The sequence below is a fragment of the Sparus aurata genome, chromosome 23 (genome assembly GCF_900880675.1).
Source record: "Sparus aurata chromosome 23, fSpaAur1.1, whole genome shotgun sequence".
NCBI classification, from domain to species: domain Eukaryota; kingdom Metazoa; phylum Chordata; class Actinopteri; order Spariformes; family Sparidae; genus Sparus; species Sparus aurata.
Window position 1 is genome coordinate 14443980 of NC_044209.1, and position 15764 is coordinate 14459743.

The 15764-nt window shown below is 41.0% G+C and overlaps 2 protein-coding genes across 2 annotated transcripts; both read left to right on the forward strand.

The window, feature by feature from the left end:
- Window positions 1-4800: 4800 nt before the first annotated feature.
- LOC115575938 (myeloid-associated differentiation marker homolog) lies at window positions 4801-7327 on the forward strand. The gene is made up of 2 exons (XM_030408369.1): window positions 4801-5199; window positions 6312-7327. The coding sequence occupies exons 1-2, from the start codon at window positions 4933-4935 to the stop codon at window positions 6900-6902; spliced, it is 858 nt and encodes a 285-aa protein (XP_030264229.1). The 5' UTR covers window positions 4801-4932; the 3' UTR covers window positions 6903-7327.
- A 1360-nt stretch (window positions 7328-8687) lies between these two features.
- LOC115574999 (myeloid-associated differentiation marker homolog) lies at window positions 8688-10193 on the forward strand. Its single transcript, XM_030406734.1, has one exon. It carries the CDS (start codon window positions 8855-8857, stop codon window positions 9701-9703), a length of 849 nt encoding a protein of 282 aa, XP_030262594.1. The 5' UTR covers window positions 8688-8854; the 3' UTR covers window positions 9704-10193.
- Window positions 10194-15764: the final 5571 nt, after the last annotated feature.

The following is a 15764-nucleotide window of genomic DNA, read 5'->3' on the forward strand; positions in this document are numbered from 1 at the left end:
GATGTTATCTTGCTGAGGCAGTGGAATAAAAGAAGTGTTGAAATGGGCGAAGGTTAATTGCACATTTAAGCATAATGCAGAATGAATGGTTGAGTTGGTGAGAGGAATATGCGTTCGGTTCTGTTCTCCAAAAGTGGATCTTGCTTGCTGTTTCTTTCAGTTTTGAAATACAACTGTGGGAGAACTGTGCATGCTAAAGGAAGGTTTGATTCTATGTCTCATATGTTTAATTTGTGCGATCACACTCAGTCTGAGGGGGCCTCCCCAGCCTTCTCACTCAGCGTACTTTTGTGAGCAGACTTGCTCTCTGCAGTGTTTTAAGGAAACATCCCACATTCTTTCACAATACTAAACATTTGTCAACATTGGCCCTATCACGCTTCTCGGGAGATTCTCTCCCACGCACTGACCGAGTGTGAATGATCCAGTTCTAAACACATGACTTTAACACTTGTGGCCCTGCTGACTGTCAGGACTGGGCTGACAGATACTGATACACAGAAGTCACAGGACTATCACAAGGACATTATCCATTAAATCAGGAATGCACAGCGCTGCAGCCACACTCATAATTACAGACGGACATGGGAAGGTGCTGCTCTGCTTTCAAATCAAGAGACGGCCTATTTTGGGCCACTAGAGGTCGGCAAAATGGCAAGTTTTGTAATCTCGGACGTTGGTTTTCCGTCCTTTCTAAGGGGGAGAACAGGATTTGAGGTCAGTTTAAGGACATTGCATGAAGAATAACAGACACACCCACGAAGCTCTCACTGTGCCATCTACTGTCAAGAATTCAGAAGTGCAGACATCTTATTTTCATCATTGACACATTTTGGCACATTTTTTAATACATTTCAGGGGTGCACATATTTTTTTTCACTCTTTTTCATGTATTTGTGACTGCTCAAGTCGTGTTTCAGTGTGCATTGCTACATCTTTGTGTTTCTACTACAAGGATAGAATAGCGATTTGATTAGTGGTCACACAGCAGGCCAGGGACCTCAATTATCAGCAGTGTGTGTGCTCAGATATCTCCGTAATGGGTGCAAACTATCAGCCCTACGCCAGACTTGGAATTTATCATCTTGTACACAGGAATGTGTATAAAAATAAGCACAGCTCTGCTCCAGTGGTCGAGCAGAGAACCTGCAAATAGAAACAGAAAGCGTTACAATTGTCGTGATTTCTTTGTAGCAATGTTGATTTACAATTCAGGGCATTTAGCAGACACTTTTGTCCGAAGACACTAACAGTATTTCACTCATACATGGATGGCGGTGACTGCCATGCAAGGTGCAGACCAGCACATCAGGAGTGTTTTTGGGGGGTTTAGTATCTTACCCAACGACATTTCAACATGCAGACCAGGGGAATCGAACTAGCAACCTCTTGATAACAAGACGCTGGCTCTACCCATGAGCCACAGAAACACGTTTACACACAGAACATAATTCTGTAGTGTATATTTTGAGTTTGTGTCTGGGTGAATGTAGACAGCAGCAACATGCTGGTGAATATGATACGATCTGGATAGTCACATTAAAGTTTTGACATGATGTTAACAATTGTCCCTCAATTTTCCATGTGAGCATCAGTGATGTGAAACACAGAGTCCACCTCCCTCATCCTGTGCTCTGTCCTGGTGATCCTGGTCAACTTGTTATTGTCAGTTCATTCGGTGTAAGTTGCATACATAAACAGGTTTTCATTCCTCAACTCTCTCTTCCATTGGGGGACCAGGCGAAGAATCTTTTAACAGCATCGTCACCTCTTGTCCCCTTCTGTCCTCCACACACCTGATGGCCACTCTGCCTCCCTCCAACCTCATTTGCACCTTTGCGTCTTCAATCTTGCATTCCAGTTTCTTTTCAGAGCGTTCCTTCGACTCGAGTGGTGGATAAATAACTGCTGTTCTGGGTGTGACAGGTATGTTGGGAGTGACGACGAAGAAGAAACAAAGGAGGTACAAAGGTGAGAATGGGGGCTGAAAAGCATTTCTGTCAATCAAACACAGGTGGAAGAGGGGGGAATGTTTTTATCAGTTTCAAAGTCGTTTCTCAAATAATGTCACGAGGGCCTCAGTTGTACAAAATAATACTTGACTGTGTATATTCAGGAAACAATCAGGATAAAAAACCATTCCTGCAGCAGGCTGTTTTAAAGATGTTGACTATGATTTCACAAAATAAGCCTCCAGGGTCAGACATTTGCTTTAACCTTACGATTTACATCTATCAACATAGCAACAACCACAGGATGTAGCTGCAACTTCCCCACTACTGAGGTTTTATACTTTAACCCTCAGGGGGGTGGCAAGAAAAGAGGAAATAGTGCTATAAACGACAAAACCAAATTGCTCCAGAGCCTTTTTAAATCACCGACCTTTACCCTTAAAAACTTTAAAGCTCAGTGGGTGTGTGGGTAGCCTAAGCTTTTGCAAACAGGACAGGATCTAACAAGAAAACTGTTAAACACAATATGAGTGGTGCAGTTTCTGTGTGTGTGTGTGTGTGTGTGTGTGTGTGTGTGTGTGTGTGTGTGTGTGTGTGTGTGTGTGTGTGTGTGTGTGTGTGTGTGGTGAGAGACACAGAGAAAGAGAGACCAGAAAGAAAGACCAACAAAAGTCAGTTGCTGCATGGCGACCTCAAAAACAGCAGACCACAGAAGCGAAACTCAATATGCAACAAGTACGGAGGGGAGCTGCTGCACACGTTACTGCTTTATGGTCAAACGATCTTGCAGTATCAACTGTGACGTCACCTCCTGTCTGGGAGCGTTACCAGATGTGTGAAAGCAACAGAAATGTAGAATAGCTGTGAGAGTCAGTGTCAGGTTTCAGTTAAACAACAGGGACTCTTGTTGACTTGCTGTTTGTGAATATTACTAGATAAATGACTGTTTTACCTCCTATAGGGACTCAGAGTTGATCTTCATTAACAAATTGTACTTATTTCTTGTATGTGTCCAGCTTCTTGTTATTTTACTAATTCGTTATATCATTACATTTTGCTCACTTTTTTTTCACCAATGAATTTGTTGTTTTCAGTTCTGGTTGCTGACAACTTCAACCTTTATTAGAAGTGTTTAGTTTACTGCATAGCTGTACACCAGCTGGTTAAAGCAAACAAACACGGCCTGGGGGGTGGGCAAAAGGAAAAGAAAACTCTAAAGGATCTCAACATCATGAACACACTTGAAGTATTACCCATTGCTGCTCTGCTGCCACCTGGTGACTGAGTCAGTGTCGATTTTCAGTTTTGGGCTGTGTGCAGTGTATGTGATGGCAAGCTGGCATTCAGTATCTGATCAATAAAAACTGACTGCTTCTTAAAATCACAAATGGTTCAGGGAGACTTTTTCGTTGTAGAAACGTTTCGACCTTATTGTTTTCGACCATATGATTGTGCGTCTACAGCAGGTTATGGCTCTGTTTTGAATTTCGTCTGGGACAGAAGTTCTTAATTTATTATTGGAAAGCTGATAGTTGATGGTACCTCTACTCACAAACTGGTGGATTTGTCCCTCATTATGACCCCAGAGAACTCGCAAAAAAAAGAAGTTTGTAGGTTACCAGGAATGTTGTACTAGTAACTAGTCATGCATTGTTACCTGTAACCTGTACAATGTCTTAAGCTGTCACTGCAATTTGTGTAGTGTTATTACCCCAAGTCCCCAGAATCGGGGTCAGTGAGCTTTCTCGGGGGCATTACCCGCATCAGCCGTGCTCAGGTCTCAGTTTCATCCCTGTGCATGCTATGCTACAGTGCTGCTGTGTGTGTAAAGCTCAAGGAATGTAGCAATCACTTAATAATGACAATGGAAGCAAGATTTCTCTCCCTCTGTGGTTGCAGTGCCATGCAGAGAAAACCTGTATTATCAGTGTGATAAGCAGTTATCTTAAAAACAGTGTTTGCGATCATTTTAACAATCATTACAACTAAACTGGTTGTATAAGCTGTGGTTTTTTTCATCGACGTGTAGACACTAAAGCAATTGTTTTTACAACACGTGTGCGTGTGCACGTGTGTCACTCTTGGCAGTCTGTAGGCAGTAGACGGTTAAACGAGGAACTTCCATTTCCTTATTTTTTTTGTTCATTCTCATGCCTTTTGTGGACAACATTTGACGATGGTGAAACAAAGCACAATTTGCTTTAGCGCCGTACCACCAGACTACAGAGCAGCTTATTTCTCCAGACTTTGAGACTCACACACTCTGCCTCTTATGACTTATCTGACCCAGATAAAGGTGACAAGCTTTTATCTACTATGCAGAAATAGCCAATCAAACCAGACAATCACTCTGGTTTACTCATGTATGTCATTCAAATACATCAGTATTTAATTGAGACTGTCCATTGTAAAACATTTTAAATAACTAAAACTGACATCCTAAATCCAGGATCTCATTTCCCTTGCAGTATCTCACACACTCTCCAGTGAAAGACAGACAATTATAGTTCATTTTTAAACATTTTCGACTGTGTTACTAAGACCCACTTCCTTCAAACCTCCTCCTGTAAAACATTTACAGATTTAAACAACTGCTGTCACCAAGTTGGCAAACATAGTGAATGAGCTGTAGGGTGTGTCAGTGATAACACTGAACAGTGACAGTATCATAAGGTGCAGTTCCTGTTATACATATTTGCTCCAACGATCCAAATTCTTTATTGACGAAGCCTCAAGTACACAACTGATAAGCAAATGACCAACAGCTGCCCCCCTACATAACCATTCCATATAACTGTGTCACGTACATGCGCATTAACCACTTGGCTGCTGGCCATTTGAGGAAGAATCTGTGATAGGGCAGGAACAGTAAGGGAGTGGCATTAGGAACTAGGACTGATGGAAACCAAAGAGCTTTTTTTTAAAAGTATCTATCAATAAGCAATAACCACAGTGAGGTGACGGCTGGATTACGATCATCATGGTTACTCTGGACTTCAGGACACTGACAGTGCCTGTGGGCATCGTGAGGATGCTCGAGGTGATCTTCACCTGCATCTCCTTCAGCTTGGTGGCATCAGTGGGCCACAGAACCGAGCCCTTCTGGACCTGGTGTATGTTCACGTGGTGCTTCTGCTTCTGCATCACCATCCTCATACTCGTCCTGGAATTCACCAGCCTCAAATCTAAGTTGCCCATCTCCTGGGATGACTTCACTACGGCTTTTGCCATGTTGGCTACCCTAATGGTGGGTGTCATTTTAACTCTCTTTTATTTGTCTTAGATATTTTTAGGATAAACTTGTTGCAGGTCTTTGTTAAATTAGTGACCAGTTATTGTTATTTAAAACCTGAACTTGCCAGACTGTTTCTATTTACCCACTTAACCCTAACCCTTTACCCAAAAACTAATTTTTGCGAAAAAGATTGTTGCAATGTCAGTAGTGGAGTATTTGGTCAAAAACATCATGTTTGATTTTGTCACAAAGTCCTAGCATAAATGAAGTGCTTTTGAGTAGCTTTCATAATATCAAGATATATGCATTGGGACATACTCTCAGAATATCGCAGGATTATTTCAAGACTATATTGCAGAGTCCTGATTTCCCTATTCTTGAAATTAGAAGAGGTTTTATTCGGTTTATACTGGTTTTAGCACGCCTACAATTTGATGCAAAATGCAGCATTTTCCATCATAAAGACTTCAACCGTGTCTTAAACTCATAAGACTCTGACATAAAAGGGTTATTCTACCAATGTCTTGGGGAGTACCAATGTATATGTGAAAAAAAGAGCATATGACTTCTGTGGCTCAAGAGGAAGCTGCAGGTGATCTGATAAATTGCCTCCATTGATGTCACTCAGTGGTTAAGTTGCATTGTGGGTAATGTAAGCGGTAGGTTTTGAAAAGTAGTGCACTGGTCTAGTAATGCTCTCCTCTAATACTGATGGACTGATTATAGACAGTTTTAAAACAAATGAACAAAATCGTTAAAGCAGAACCAGAAATTTCCTCGCCCTCTTCTTCCCTTTCAAAACCCTGGCGAATACATTTCCCACAATGCAGTCAGCCACTGAATGACATTAACGAAGGCAATTTATAAGATTACTTGCACCTTCCTCTGGAGCAGCAAAAGGTTTTAAAATATTATTTTTCACATATGCAGTAGTCCTCCCCGAGACCTGTAAACACACCTCTGTGTCTAAAATCAGGTTGCCCTTTAAGCATTTGCAAATATGTATGCTTATTTACTAGTGATAAAAAAAAAAACAACACAGTTCTTAAGCGGTCTCATTATTGTAAGTACTGGACAATAAAAAAGTCAAATCTGGATGACGATGTGACGATTCTCTCACACAGGTGCTGGCAGCGTCAGTCATCTATCCCGACTCCTTCGCTTGCTCCACCTGCAGCAAACAGATTGGTGCCACCGTTACTTCCTGTGTGGCCTTCATCCTGTACGCCATTGAGGTTGGTCTGACCCGAGCAAAACCTGGTGAGATTAGTGGTTTTCTGTCCTCAGTCCCGGGCCTGCTCAAGGTTCTTGAGGCCTTTGTGGCCTGCATCATCTTCATCTGCTTGGGAGATTATAACTACGCTCAGTACCCAGGGCTCCAGTGGTGTGTCGCTGTCTACTCCATTTGCTTCATCTTTGCCCTCATTGTCATCCTTTTCACCATCGGACGCCTTCTGTCTCTCTTCCCCGGACCATTTAATAAGATCCTGATAGGTTGTAACGTGTTGGCAGTGTTGATGTACGCCACAGCTGTCGTCGTCTGGCCGTTGTACAGCTTCAAGAACAACCCTAGGCCCAACAACTGCTCACAAGTGGTTGCGTGTACGTGGAATAAGTTAGTGGTTGTCTCTTTCATGACCTGTTTCAACCTTGTTGCTTACATTGTGGATACTGTTTATTCCTTTAAGCTGGTCTTCTTCGTCAGCACAACGTAGGTTGTATATAAGCCTCGTATCTCAGCAGCTGGAAATCTCCAAAGTCTGCTCAAAGATTGAACATGAGTAGGATACTGTAACATATTCTTTTTGTAAACATGTTTTATTTCACTGTTGTTTTCATGAGGATATAAACATTCTGAAATTTTAGTGCATTTCACCGGAATGAGGGTCACTTATTTATCATGGTGATGTTCACTGATGAAACAACCCTTACTGTGTCTAGGTTTTGACTTCAGACAGATGTAATCTGCATCTCTTCTTTTACTTTTTCTCCGTTCATAACTTTCCGGTGATCGGATGAATGATTATATTTTGTAACAGCATTAATATGATATGTATCAGTCTCAGTTTCAAACGTATAAAGTGCTCATTCATGTCAATCTAAGAGTGGAAAATATGAATAAAATATTATACAAATGTGGGATTAGTGTGCATGACTGTGCACATTGTGATGACTGAATTAATAAAATATATTTAATGGTTAAATAACTTGTTCAATGGTTAAATAGGTGCAATGGGACACACCCTGTCCTTGTCAAATGATGTTTGCAAAGGCGTGTCAAGGTGTGCATACCGTGAAACACACTGCAGTTGCGGTTTCACAGCTCCACTCCCATGATGCTATAATGTGCACTGAGAGATAGCGTGGGGAGAAGACAGAGAAGAAGAGAAACATGCCTCGCTCCAGTCTTTCTGTCAATACAGCAAACTCACACGTTAATAACTCACTCATGATGTAGAGCTAGATGTAGAGTCTGTAATAGGACCCTTAAACAACTGAAAGTCAGCAACTTTTTTAGTAATAGATTAATTGTGTTCCAAGATCCAAGCTAAGTCAGTTAGCAGAAAGCACACACCTATAGCAGAGAGCAGTAGGCAGGTAGCCTTAACGAATGGAGGAACGTCCTTGACAGCTATTGTGCTTATATTTAGCAGATTTTTGAACTGGGTAGGGGTTAGGGGACTGTGCACTTTCATGTGATTTTTGGAGGAGTGCCAATGGAGAGAGACCTGAAGAGAGGAGGCTGGATTTTTTACAGTTGGATATTTTCAAAATGTACTGTACTCTTGGCTGGCTTCTACAATCTAACCACCCCCAACTTTAATGATGAACAGAAACATTTTTAAAGTTGTCTTAATAAATGTAAAGTAACAGCTTTACAAAAGCAAGTACGTAACTGAACTGGCTTAAAGCCCATTCTGCTTATCTTAATGACATCAGTTACAACCATACCAAAGCTCAAATTAGTTGCATAACCTTAAACCAATCCAGGCATTACTGTTCTTTAAAAGGTCAAAATGGAAAGAACCAAGAAGTTGGGAGTAGCATTATTAATCTTATTCTTTTGCTCTTTGGCACAATGTAGCAAAAGGCTTTTCAATTTTTTCAAAGAGCACTATTTTTTTTCAGCGGTTGTAGGCAGTGTAACCACTGATATAACCAAATATGATAACAATGCTAAAGCAACTACAAAAAAAAAAAACATTTACTATACATTCAACTATTTTTAGTAACTAAAATATAATCATTACAAAAAATGTTGTGCTACCCACTAACAATGAATAAAGTGAAGTGAGTCACAGGTTCAGAGTGATTTTTCCTCAGGATGTGACCTACACCCCATCATTGTGTTGGAGATTGGCTTCTGAGCTAGGCTTTGTGCTGAGGACCAGAGTCCAGTGTGTTGTGAGGTGAACGTGATAACACCCAACCAGTGTCCAATAGGTGGAGTGAAACAAGGGCCATAAACTGCACAGATAAGGACAGGATGCGCTGTTTGAATATACACCACCACACTTGGAGTTTCATTTTCAAAGAACACACCTGCTCGAAGCTCATGCCTTCATGGATTTCTTCAATGGGATATTTGTTGTGCTGAGAATCGAATGACTTTTGAGACGAAGCAACACACTTTTTTGAAGGTCAAGCAGACTCATCCTGTCCAGCCATGGCCCATGTAGATTTGCATTCAGTCACCCAGCCTGTGGGCATCATGCGGATAATGGCGACCATCCTCACCTGTATGTGTTTTAGCCTGGTGGCAGCAGTCGGGCATGTCCTGTCTCCCACATCTTCCTACTGGGCGTGGTGCATGTTTACCTGGTGCTTCTGCTTCGCCTTCTCCTTCCTCATTCTCATCCTGGAGTTCACAACAGTCAACACCAAATTACCTTTCGGCTGGGATGATTTCACCGCCGCCTTCGCTATTCTGGCGAGCCTCATGTGCCTCACCACCTCCATCATCTACCCCACCTTTTTTGCCAAAAATGGTGGCCCTCGCCAGGTCGGGGCGTCTGTGGTGTCCTGGGTGTGTTTTGGAGTGTATGTGGGCGAAGTGGTCTTGACACGCCTTCGTCCGAGGGGGGAGACCATCGGGTTCCTCTCCACGTTGCCAGGCATAATGAAGATGCTGGAGACTTTACTCGCCTGTCTTATCTTCACGTCCCTCGAGGAAGCGCAGTTTGTTTCCCACGAAATAAAGTGGTGTGTGTCTGTGTATGCCTTGTGCTTCATCTTTAACGTCGTCATCATCCTGCTCACTCTTGGACGACTGGCATCTTCTTTCCCATTCCCCTTTGACAAGCTAGTGATCGGCTATAACATTTTGGCAACAGTGATGTATATGACGGCTATGGTGATGTGGCCACTTTATAGTTTCAGACTCGATAAATGTGAACCCGGCTGTGACAGGGATAAACTGATAGTGGTCACCTTCATGACGATCATGAACTCTATTGTTTACATCCTGGACACTGCCAACTCCATACGCCTTGTGTTCTGTGGCAGCAACCACTGACACGGCCGCTCATCACAACTGAGAATGAAATGTGTCCTAGGCTTGGATCAGCGCGAACAGAAATGATTTGGATATTGTGCCGGAGCCATTCATTATGTGAACTTCGAGACCGTTCTCAAAGAGAAATTAATTGTTGCTTTATTGTTTTAGATACATGTACATATTCTGCTAACGCTGTTCATCAAGTCCTCTCAAAGGTGACTGACTACAATAATGAAATGTTGGATGCCCAGTATAGTATCGAGAAAGATGTAGAGTAAGTTAATGATTACAAGTGCAGTATCACTGTCGTAAAAAATGAAAAAATTGCATGGTAGAACTTTGGATCCTGATAGACAAAGATTGATCAAACAGTGCAGGTAATAATGCTGAGCTCTGACTTGAGTATATTACACTGCGCCATAGTCAAATGTGCTGCATGTGAATGTATGTGTGTTTTCACATTCATGCTTGTGCTTCAGCTTGTTGATTAAAGGAATAGTTGGAGTGATTTTTTGCTAATACTCTCTTATTTGGTATTTGAGTTAGATGTGAATAATTATTTCCTCTGGTTTACAGTCTTTATGCCAAGTTCATCAGGAACTGGCGGTGACATTGGCGAGGAGAAACAAAAGTTTTCATCTGAACCTTGACAAGAATGCAAATAAGAGTAGATTAGAAGAGTAAAGAAGAAGTAAGAGTTCCAAAAATGTCAAACTGCTCCTTTAATTATAGTGACATGAAAAAAGGTGTAATTTATTATCTGTGATTAAGGTCACATGACTCATCTGTGATAAGGAAACAACAGTCCAGTGCTCTTTGTGATAAACAAATTGCTCACATAAATGTCAACTGATTGCAGAACACGCACTGACTGGCATGCAGAGCAGCCAATGACAGATGAGATGGGATGGGAAGAGATGAGAAAGGAGAGAGACAAAAAAGGATAGAGAGGTTGACAAGATAGAGGGACAGAAAGCAAGGAGAGAGGTGGCAAGATATTTTCCAGACTCTGGAAGAGTGTGTGGGAAAAGTGACAAAGAAAATCCTTTAATCAGCAGACAGCTGAACCATATGGAGTTGGGTTCATTGCCAGGTGTAATCTTTCTTTGTTCTAATTCATCTCCTTTTCTTCCTCAGCAGGTATAGAAAGCCAAAGAGTATGACGTCAGTCAATCCTTTTTTTTTTTCTTTTTTTTTTTAACCAATTGAAATGTCACCCAAATCTCACTGTTAATCCTGCAGCCATTGTGCTGCCTGGCAGACCAATCTGTGTGAGTGAGGTCAGTCAATGGAAGCAACTGGAGCTTGGAAATGTTGCTTTCAACTCATGTCAAGACAGACCATATCTAAATCAATAGTCTATTTCCTCAGCCACCTCTATTTTGGTTGAAGTAAATACTCTGAGTTACATGTGAAAACATTCCAGCTCTACAAGTTGTTTCACTAATGTCTGTCCAGTTCCTGTCCACATGTCTTGTGATCCATAACTCATGGTTTGGTAAAAATTCTGTTTTATATGATATGGTACTCTCTATTTCCGCATTTTTTGTTCAGTAGTAAAGTTTACCCACTGAGCTAAAGCCAAACTTGCGAACACAATACCAATAAAATAAAGAATAACAATAACACACATTCCAGTTTATCGTCATTTTATCATTTTATATTAATTTCCTAATCATTATAAATTAGCGTCATCACACAGCATCAGCAACAAACAGAACACATCTTTACACCAGGTTGATTTTTAACTTCATGCTCCTTATAACCAAAAAGCCTTTGGCTCATTTTAAAGTCACCTCAAGTTTTTGTTATAACAAAAACAAAAAAAAGAAAGAAAAACCTATTAATTCTCATCTGCTAAAAATACTGTGAATGCCCTTTGGGACAATCACTGACAAGATGCATCACCCCTCATGCCGTAAGGTAAAACTGGGCTTGTAGTGTGATAATTATGGTGCTTTAAAGTTACAACATTTCACCTTCAGTTATCGCGGCCCATCAGGCTAATCAGTAATGTTGTAAATGCCACAGACCAGCACTAAAATGTATTATTAATGCAAATTGAGCCTTGTTGCAGTAGTTTTGTATAAATGGTAGTAGTATTAGTTCATATTGGGTATGGAGTGTGGTAGTATGGTCTTACCTCACCTTTTAACATCCTTGACTGATCCTTTGCAGTTTTATACTTAAATTCATACAGACTATACAAGCTGAAACCAGCCTGTAAAGACGGGCTTTATTTTTTGTCAAAGTTTCAATTCTAATGTCATGTAATAAGTATGTATATATGGGAATTCTTCTATGTGTAATATCAGATAAAGTCAGAGAAGGATTGCCCACACCTTGACATGCATGGCCCTGCAATACGTGCGGTCTTTCAACATCCTTCTCTAGCCGCATGCTGTGATCCACTGAGGTGAGCTCATTAGAAAACCGTAGTTGTAACAATGTTGCATGAGTCACTCATAGTCACACTGTTTCTGTTTCCTTTTCCGTGGTCATTATCCTCTATTAAACTTCTCCTCTGATTAGTGGCCTTTGATTCAACTGTGCAGCAATCACAGGAGGACACTGTGAAAATGAATCACTGCAAAATAGTTGGCACTACTCCAGGAGTGTCAAGGGAAGAAAATCAATGTGTATGAATCCACCTGCAAGTTTGCACAGTTGATTTTCGGGGAATGTTTTCCTGATCAGAATCAAGGATCTAAGGATAAAGTGTTGTATGCCTAATGGATTGTAAAGCCCCCTGACGTAAATATGTAATTGGTTATATTGGACTGAAATAAAATGTGTTAAAATTGTGTGTGTGTGTGTCAACTCAAAGAGATGAGAGAGAAAGAGAGGGTGGTACAAGTGTATTAATTTGACATTAGGGTATTAATATTGTGAGTGCTGTAAGCTAGTGGCTCAGCAATAGTATTATAATGTAGTACTTGTTTCAAAGCGGACTTGTGAGATACACTGGTGACCTGTGATGAAGATCTAGGTATCTGGTATTTAAATGGAGGACCACCTCACAGTCCCTATGATGAAGATCCAGCTGCCAGGTCTTCTGATGGAGGTTTACCAAAAGACCTCACTGCTGCTATCAGTTGTTTAAGTTAACTTGGTGACGAGGGTTTGATACACAAGATTCATTATACTCACTTTCTTTAACATTTGTATTTCACAAACACTCACCTGATTTCTGGAGCGGTTATTTTAAGCTCCCTTGATCCTCCTTTTCTGCAGCCAGGGGTGTTAAATACAGGCTGACACTGTCACTTCTGTGCAAGCTAAACGTTACCTTAATACTTAATAACATGTCTTTTTTTACAAAATCCCTTTCTCATCCACCCAGGAACTTCTATAAAAAGTAGCGACCTGACAAGTTATAATACTGATTGTCAAGTCAGTTTACTTACGGTCTCTCCAAATTAACTCTTCTAATTTGCACCTCAGGGCGATGTACAAAGGGGCTGTTAGCAGGAATCTAAGCACTACAATTTAAAAAAAGAAACATTAACATGAAGTCAAATCTTTTCAAACTCTGGAATTCAGTGACAAGCTTTAGAACCTCTAATATAACGACTTCAGTCACTGAGTGATGTTCAATTTGGATTTTCTTCAAGGTTTCTATTTCAAGGAGAATATTTACTCCATGTTGTCTTGATGTCTTAAAATAGTTATAGTGATCAATTCCATTTATTCTGCTGGAGTTAAAGGAAACCTATGTTCTGTTTTTTTCCCTTTCCTTCACAGTTTTATGTTCTTGTTTAGTAAAAGTTCTTGAAATTTAATAAGGTCTGAGTCCACACCAACAGAAGCTCCTCTCTCCCAAAGAAAACACTGCTCCTGAAATGCCTCATCACTGGTCCAGCCTTTAATTCTGTGACTTTGTGACATCACAGCACCTCACAGAGTCTCAGACATTTGCATAATAAATGTCTAGCAGCAAGTTTGGCCAAAAGAACGGATTCAGCACAGCTGCTCTGTTCTTGTTAGCAGTGCTATCTCAGGCATGTGTGAGCTGACCAATCAGAGCAGACTGGATATTCAGGAGGTGGGATTCTTAAAGAGGCAGGAGGTAAAACAGTGCATTTCAGACAGAGGGGGACTACAGAGCTGCAACACTGGACACTATGAAACAAGGGATGTATTTTGAGCACTAAACATGTAAACCTCTACTAGTAGTAATCCAAAATAAAATTACGAGCCTGAAAAACTGCATGATAAGTCTCCTTTAATACGTGAAAAAGAAATCAGAAGGAAAACTCAGGAGTATTGCTTTGAGTTCACACTTGTTGATCTGTAATTTAGAGCCTAATTAGTATCATGAACAAAAGTGAGCTGGAAGATTCTTTGTATTCAAACAAATTGAAGCTTTTTTGGCAGCAATAATTCATATTAAGTTTAGAAATGTATTATTCACTAAAGCGTCACAATCATGACTTAAAAAGCCCCCAAAGTCTTTAATAAATCAGATGTGATGAGGATACTATACAATCCGTGTACCCTTCGTTCTTTGGTTTTTCCGTTTCAAAACCAAAATAAAATAACAGAAAAACAACTTTGTTTTTCTGTTATCTTGTTTTAAAACCAGAACGGAAAAACGGAAAAACAGAATAACACAAAATCACACATTTTGTAGCTGTTATTCTGTTTTAAAACAAAAACAGAATAACGTGAAAATTAAGTTTTTTGATTTTTACTATTTTGTTATTGTGATATTTGGAAAATTCGGATTTAGGAGCGGCGCAGTAATTGTAATTCATGTAGCCTAATTCACACAGAAAGCTGCGCTGCCGCTCCTAAAGAGACGTGACGGTAGACCTCATGATGGTGAGATCGGGGTGTTTCCCCTGCGGTTATTTATCAAAATATACACCTGCACCCGGCGTTTAAAGGGACCCTGCGGTTAATTGAAACCCGGCTATTATTTGGTAATAAATGGTACATTTACACCCCGCTTTGTACGCCGGAGCACATCCGCGATTCATTTACAGCCTGGAGGCGGAGTGCTGTGTGTCTCCTCTCTGCTCTGACTGGACTGCTGCACGAGGCTTCTGAGAGACTGACCGCCTGTGAGTGCTTTTGGACGGGGGAGGGACTCACGGCAGCACCCGCTGCTCGTTGAGCACAGTACCTGCAGAGTGATACGTGCTTCCAAGTCAGAGTCTCCAAACACCAAAAAAGTCTCCAATAACACCAGTAAAAGTCGCTAGATTTTTTGGTAGTCGCTTTTGACAAAAAAAGTCGCCAGAAGGATGATTTGTTTGTGTGTTATAATAGTCCCAACCACTTGCATTTCGACATTTCGACATTTATAATCTTTTTTCCGATTTTTTATTTTTCATGGAGCACAACCTTCGCTGCAGAAGTAGCCTATGTTTCAGACGCCGATCTGGAAACGGCTGTGATTACTTCTATAAACAGGGTAGGCTATGTGTGTATGTAGCTTATAGGCATATACTGATAAAATATTGATTGACATTCTGCTCCGGAACATTAACTCGTCCGGTCCGCCCCCGTCTCAGGAGAGAAAGAAGGAGAGACGGAGCAGCTCCAACATTTTAAGTGCACTTAAAATGTTGGAGCGGCTGGCTTGACTACGCGGAATTTTAACCAAATTCCACAACCTGTTGTAACCTACACACACGGAGCGGATCCAGTGGAAATTAGGGGTCACCCTCTCCAGGAGTGAAGTCCATATTAGGAAATGTGCGTCACGCACCGAAGGTGGACGTGATCTCTCTCATAATGAGCTGCCAATGAACACAATAGGTCTGTCTGAGCCTCTAAAACACCTTTTTATGTGATAGTCAGCATCAGAAGGATTCTAATAATGGACTAATGCAGTGGTTCTCAACCGGTGGGGCGGACACTCTCCCGGGGGGGCGCGAGTAGGCTACAGGATGGGAGGGAAAAAAAAAAATTTCGGAAAAAAGATTAAAAAATAAAAAATAAAATCACGAAAATTCCCCCCATGTCGAAATGCAAGTGGTTGGACTATTATAACACACAAACAAATCATCCTTCTGGCGACTTTTTTGCCAAAAGCGACTACCGACAAATAGCGACTTTTACTGGTGTTATT

Bases quoted from the DNA above. Each gene is read 5' to 3' on its own strand.
- LOC115575938 (XM_030408369.1), top strand. From the start codon at position 4,933: ATGGTTACTCTGGACTTCAGGACACTGACAGTGCCTGTGGGCATCGTG. The intron at 5,200-6,311 runs GTGGGTGTCATT...TCTCTCACACAG, and splicing joins CCATGTTGGCTACCCTAATG to GTGCTGGCAGCGTCAGTCAT.
- LOC115574999 (XM_030406734.1), top strand. From the start codon at position 8,855: ATGGCCCATGTAGATTTGCATTCAGTCACCCAGCCTGTGGGCATCATG.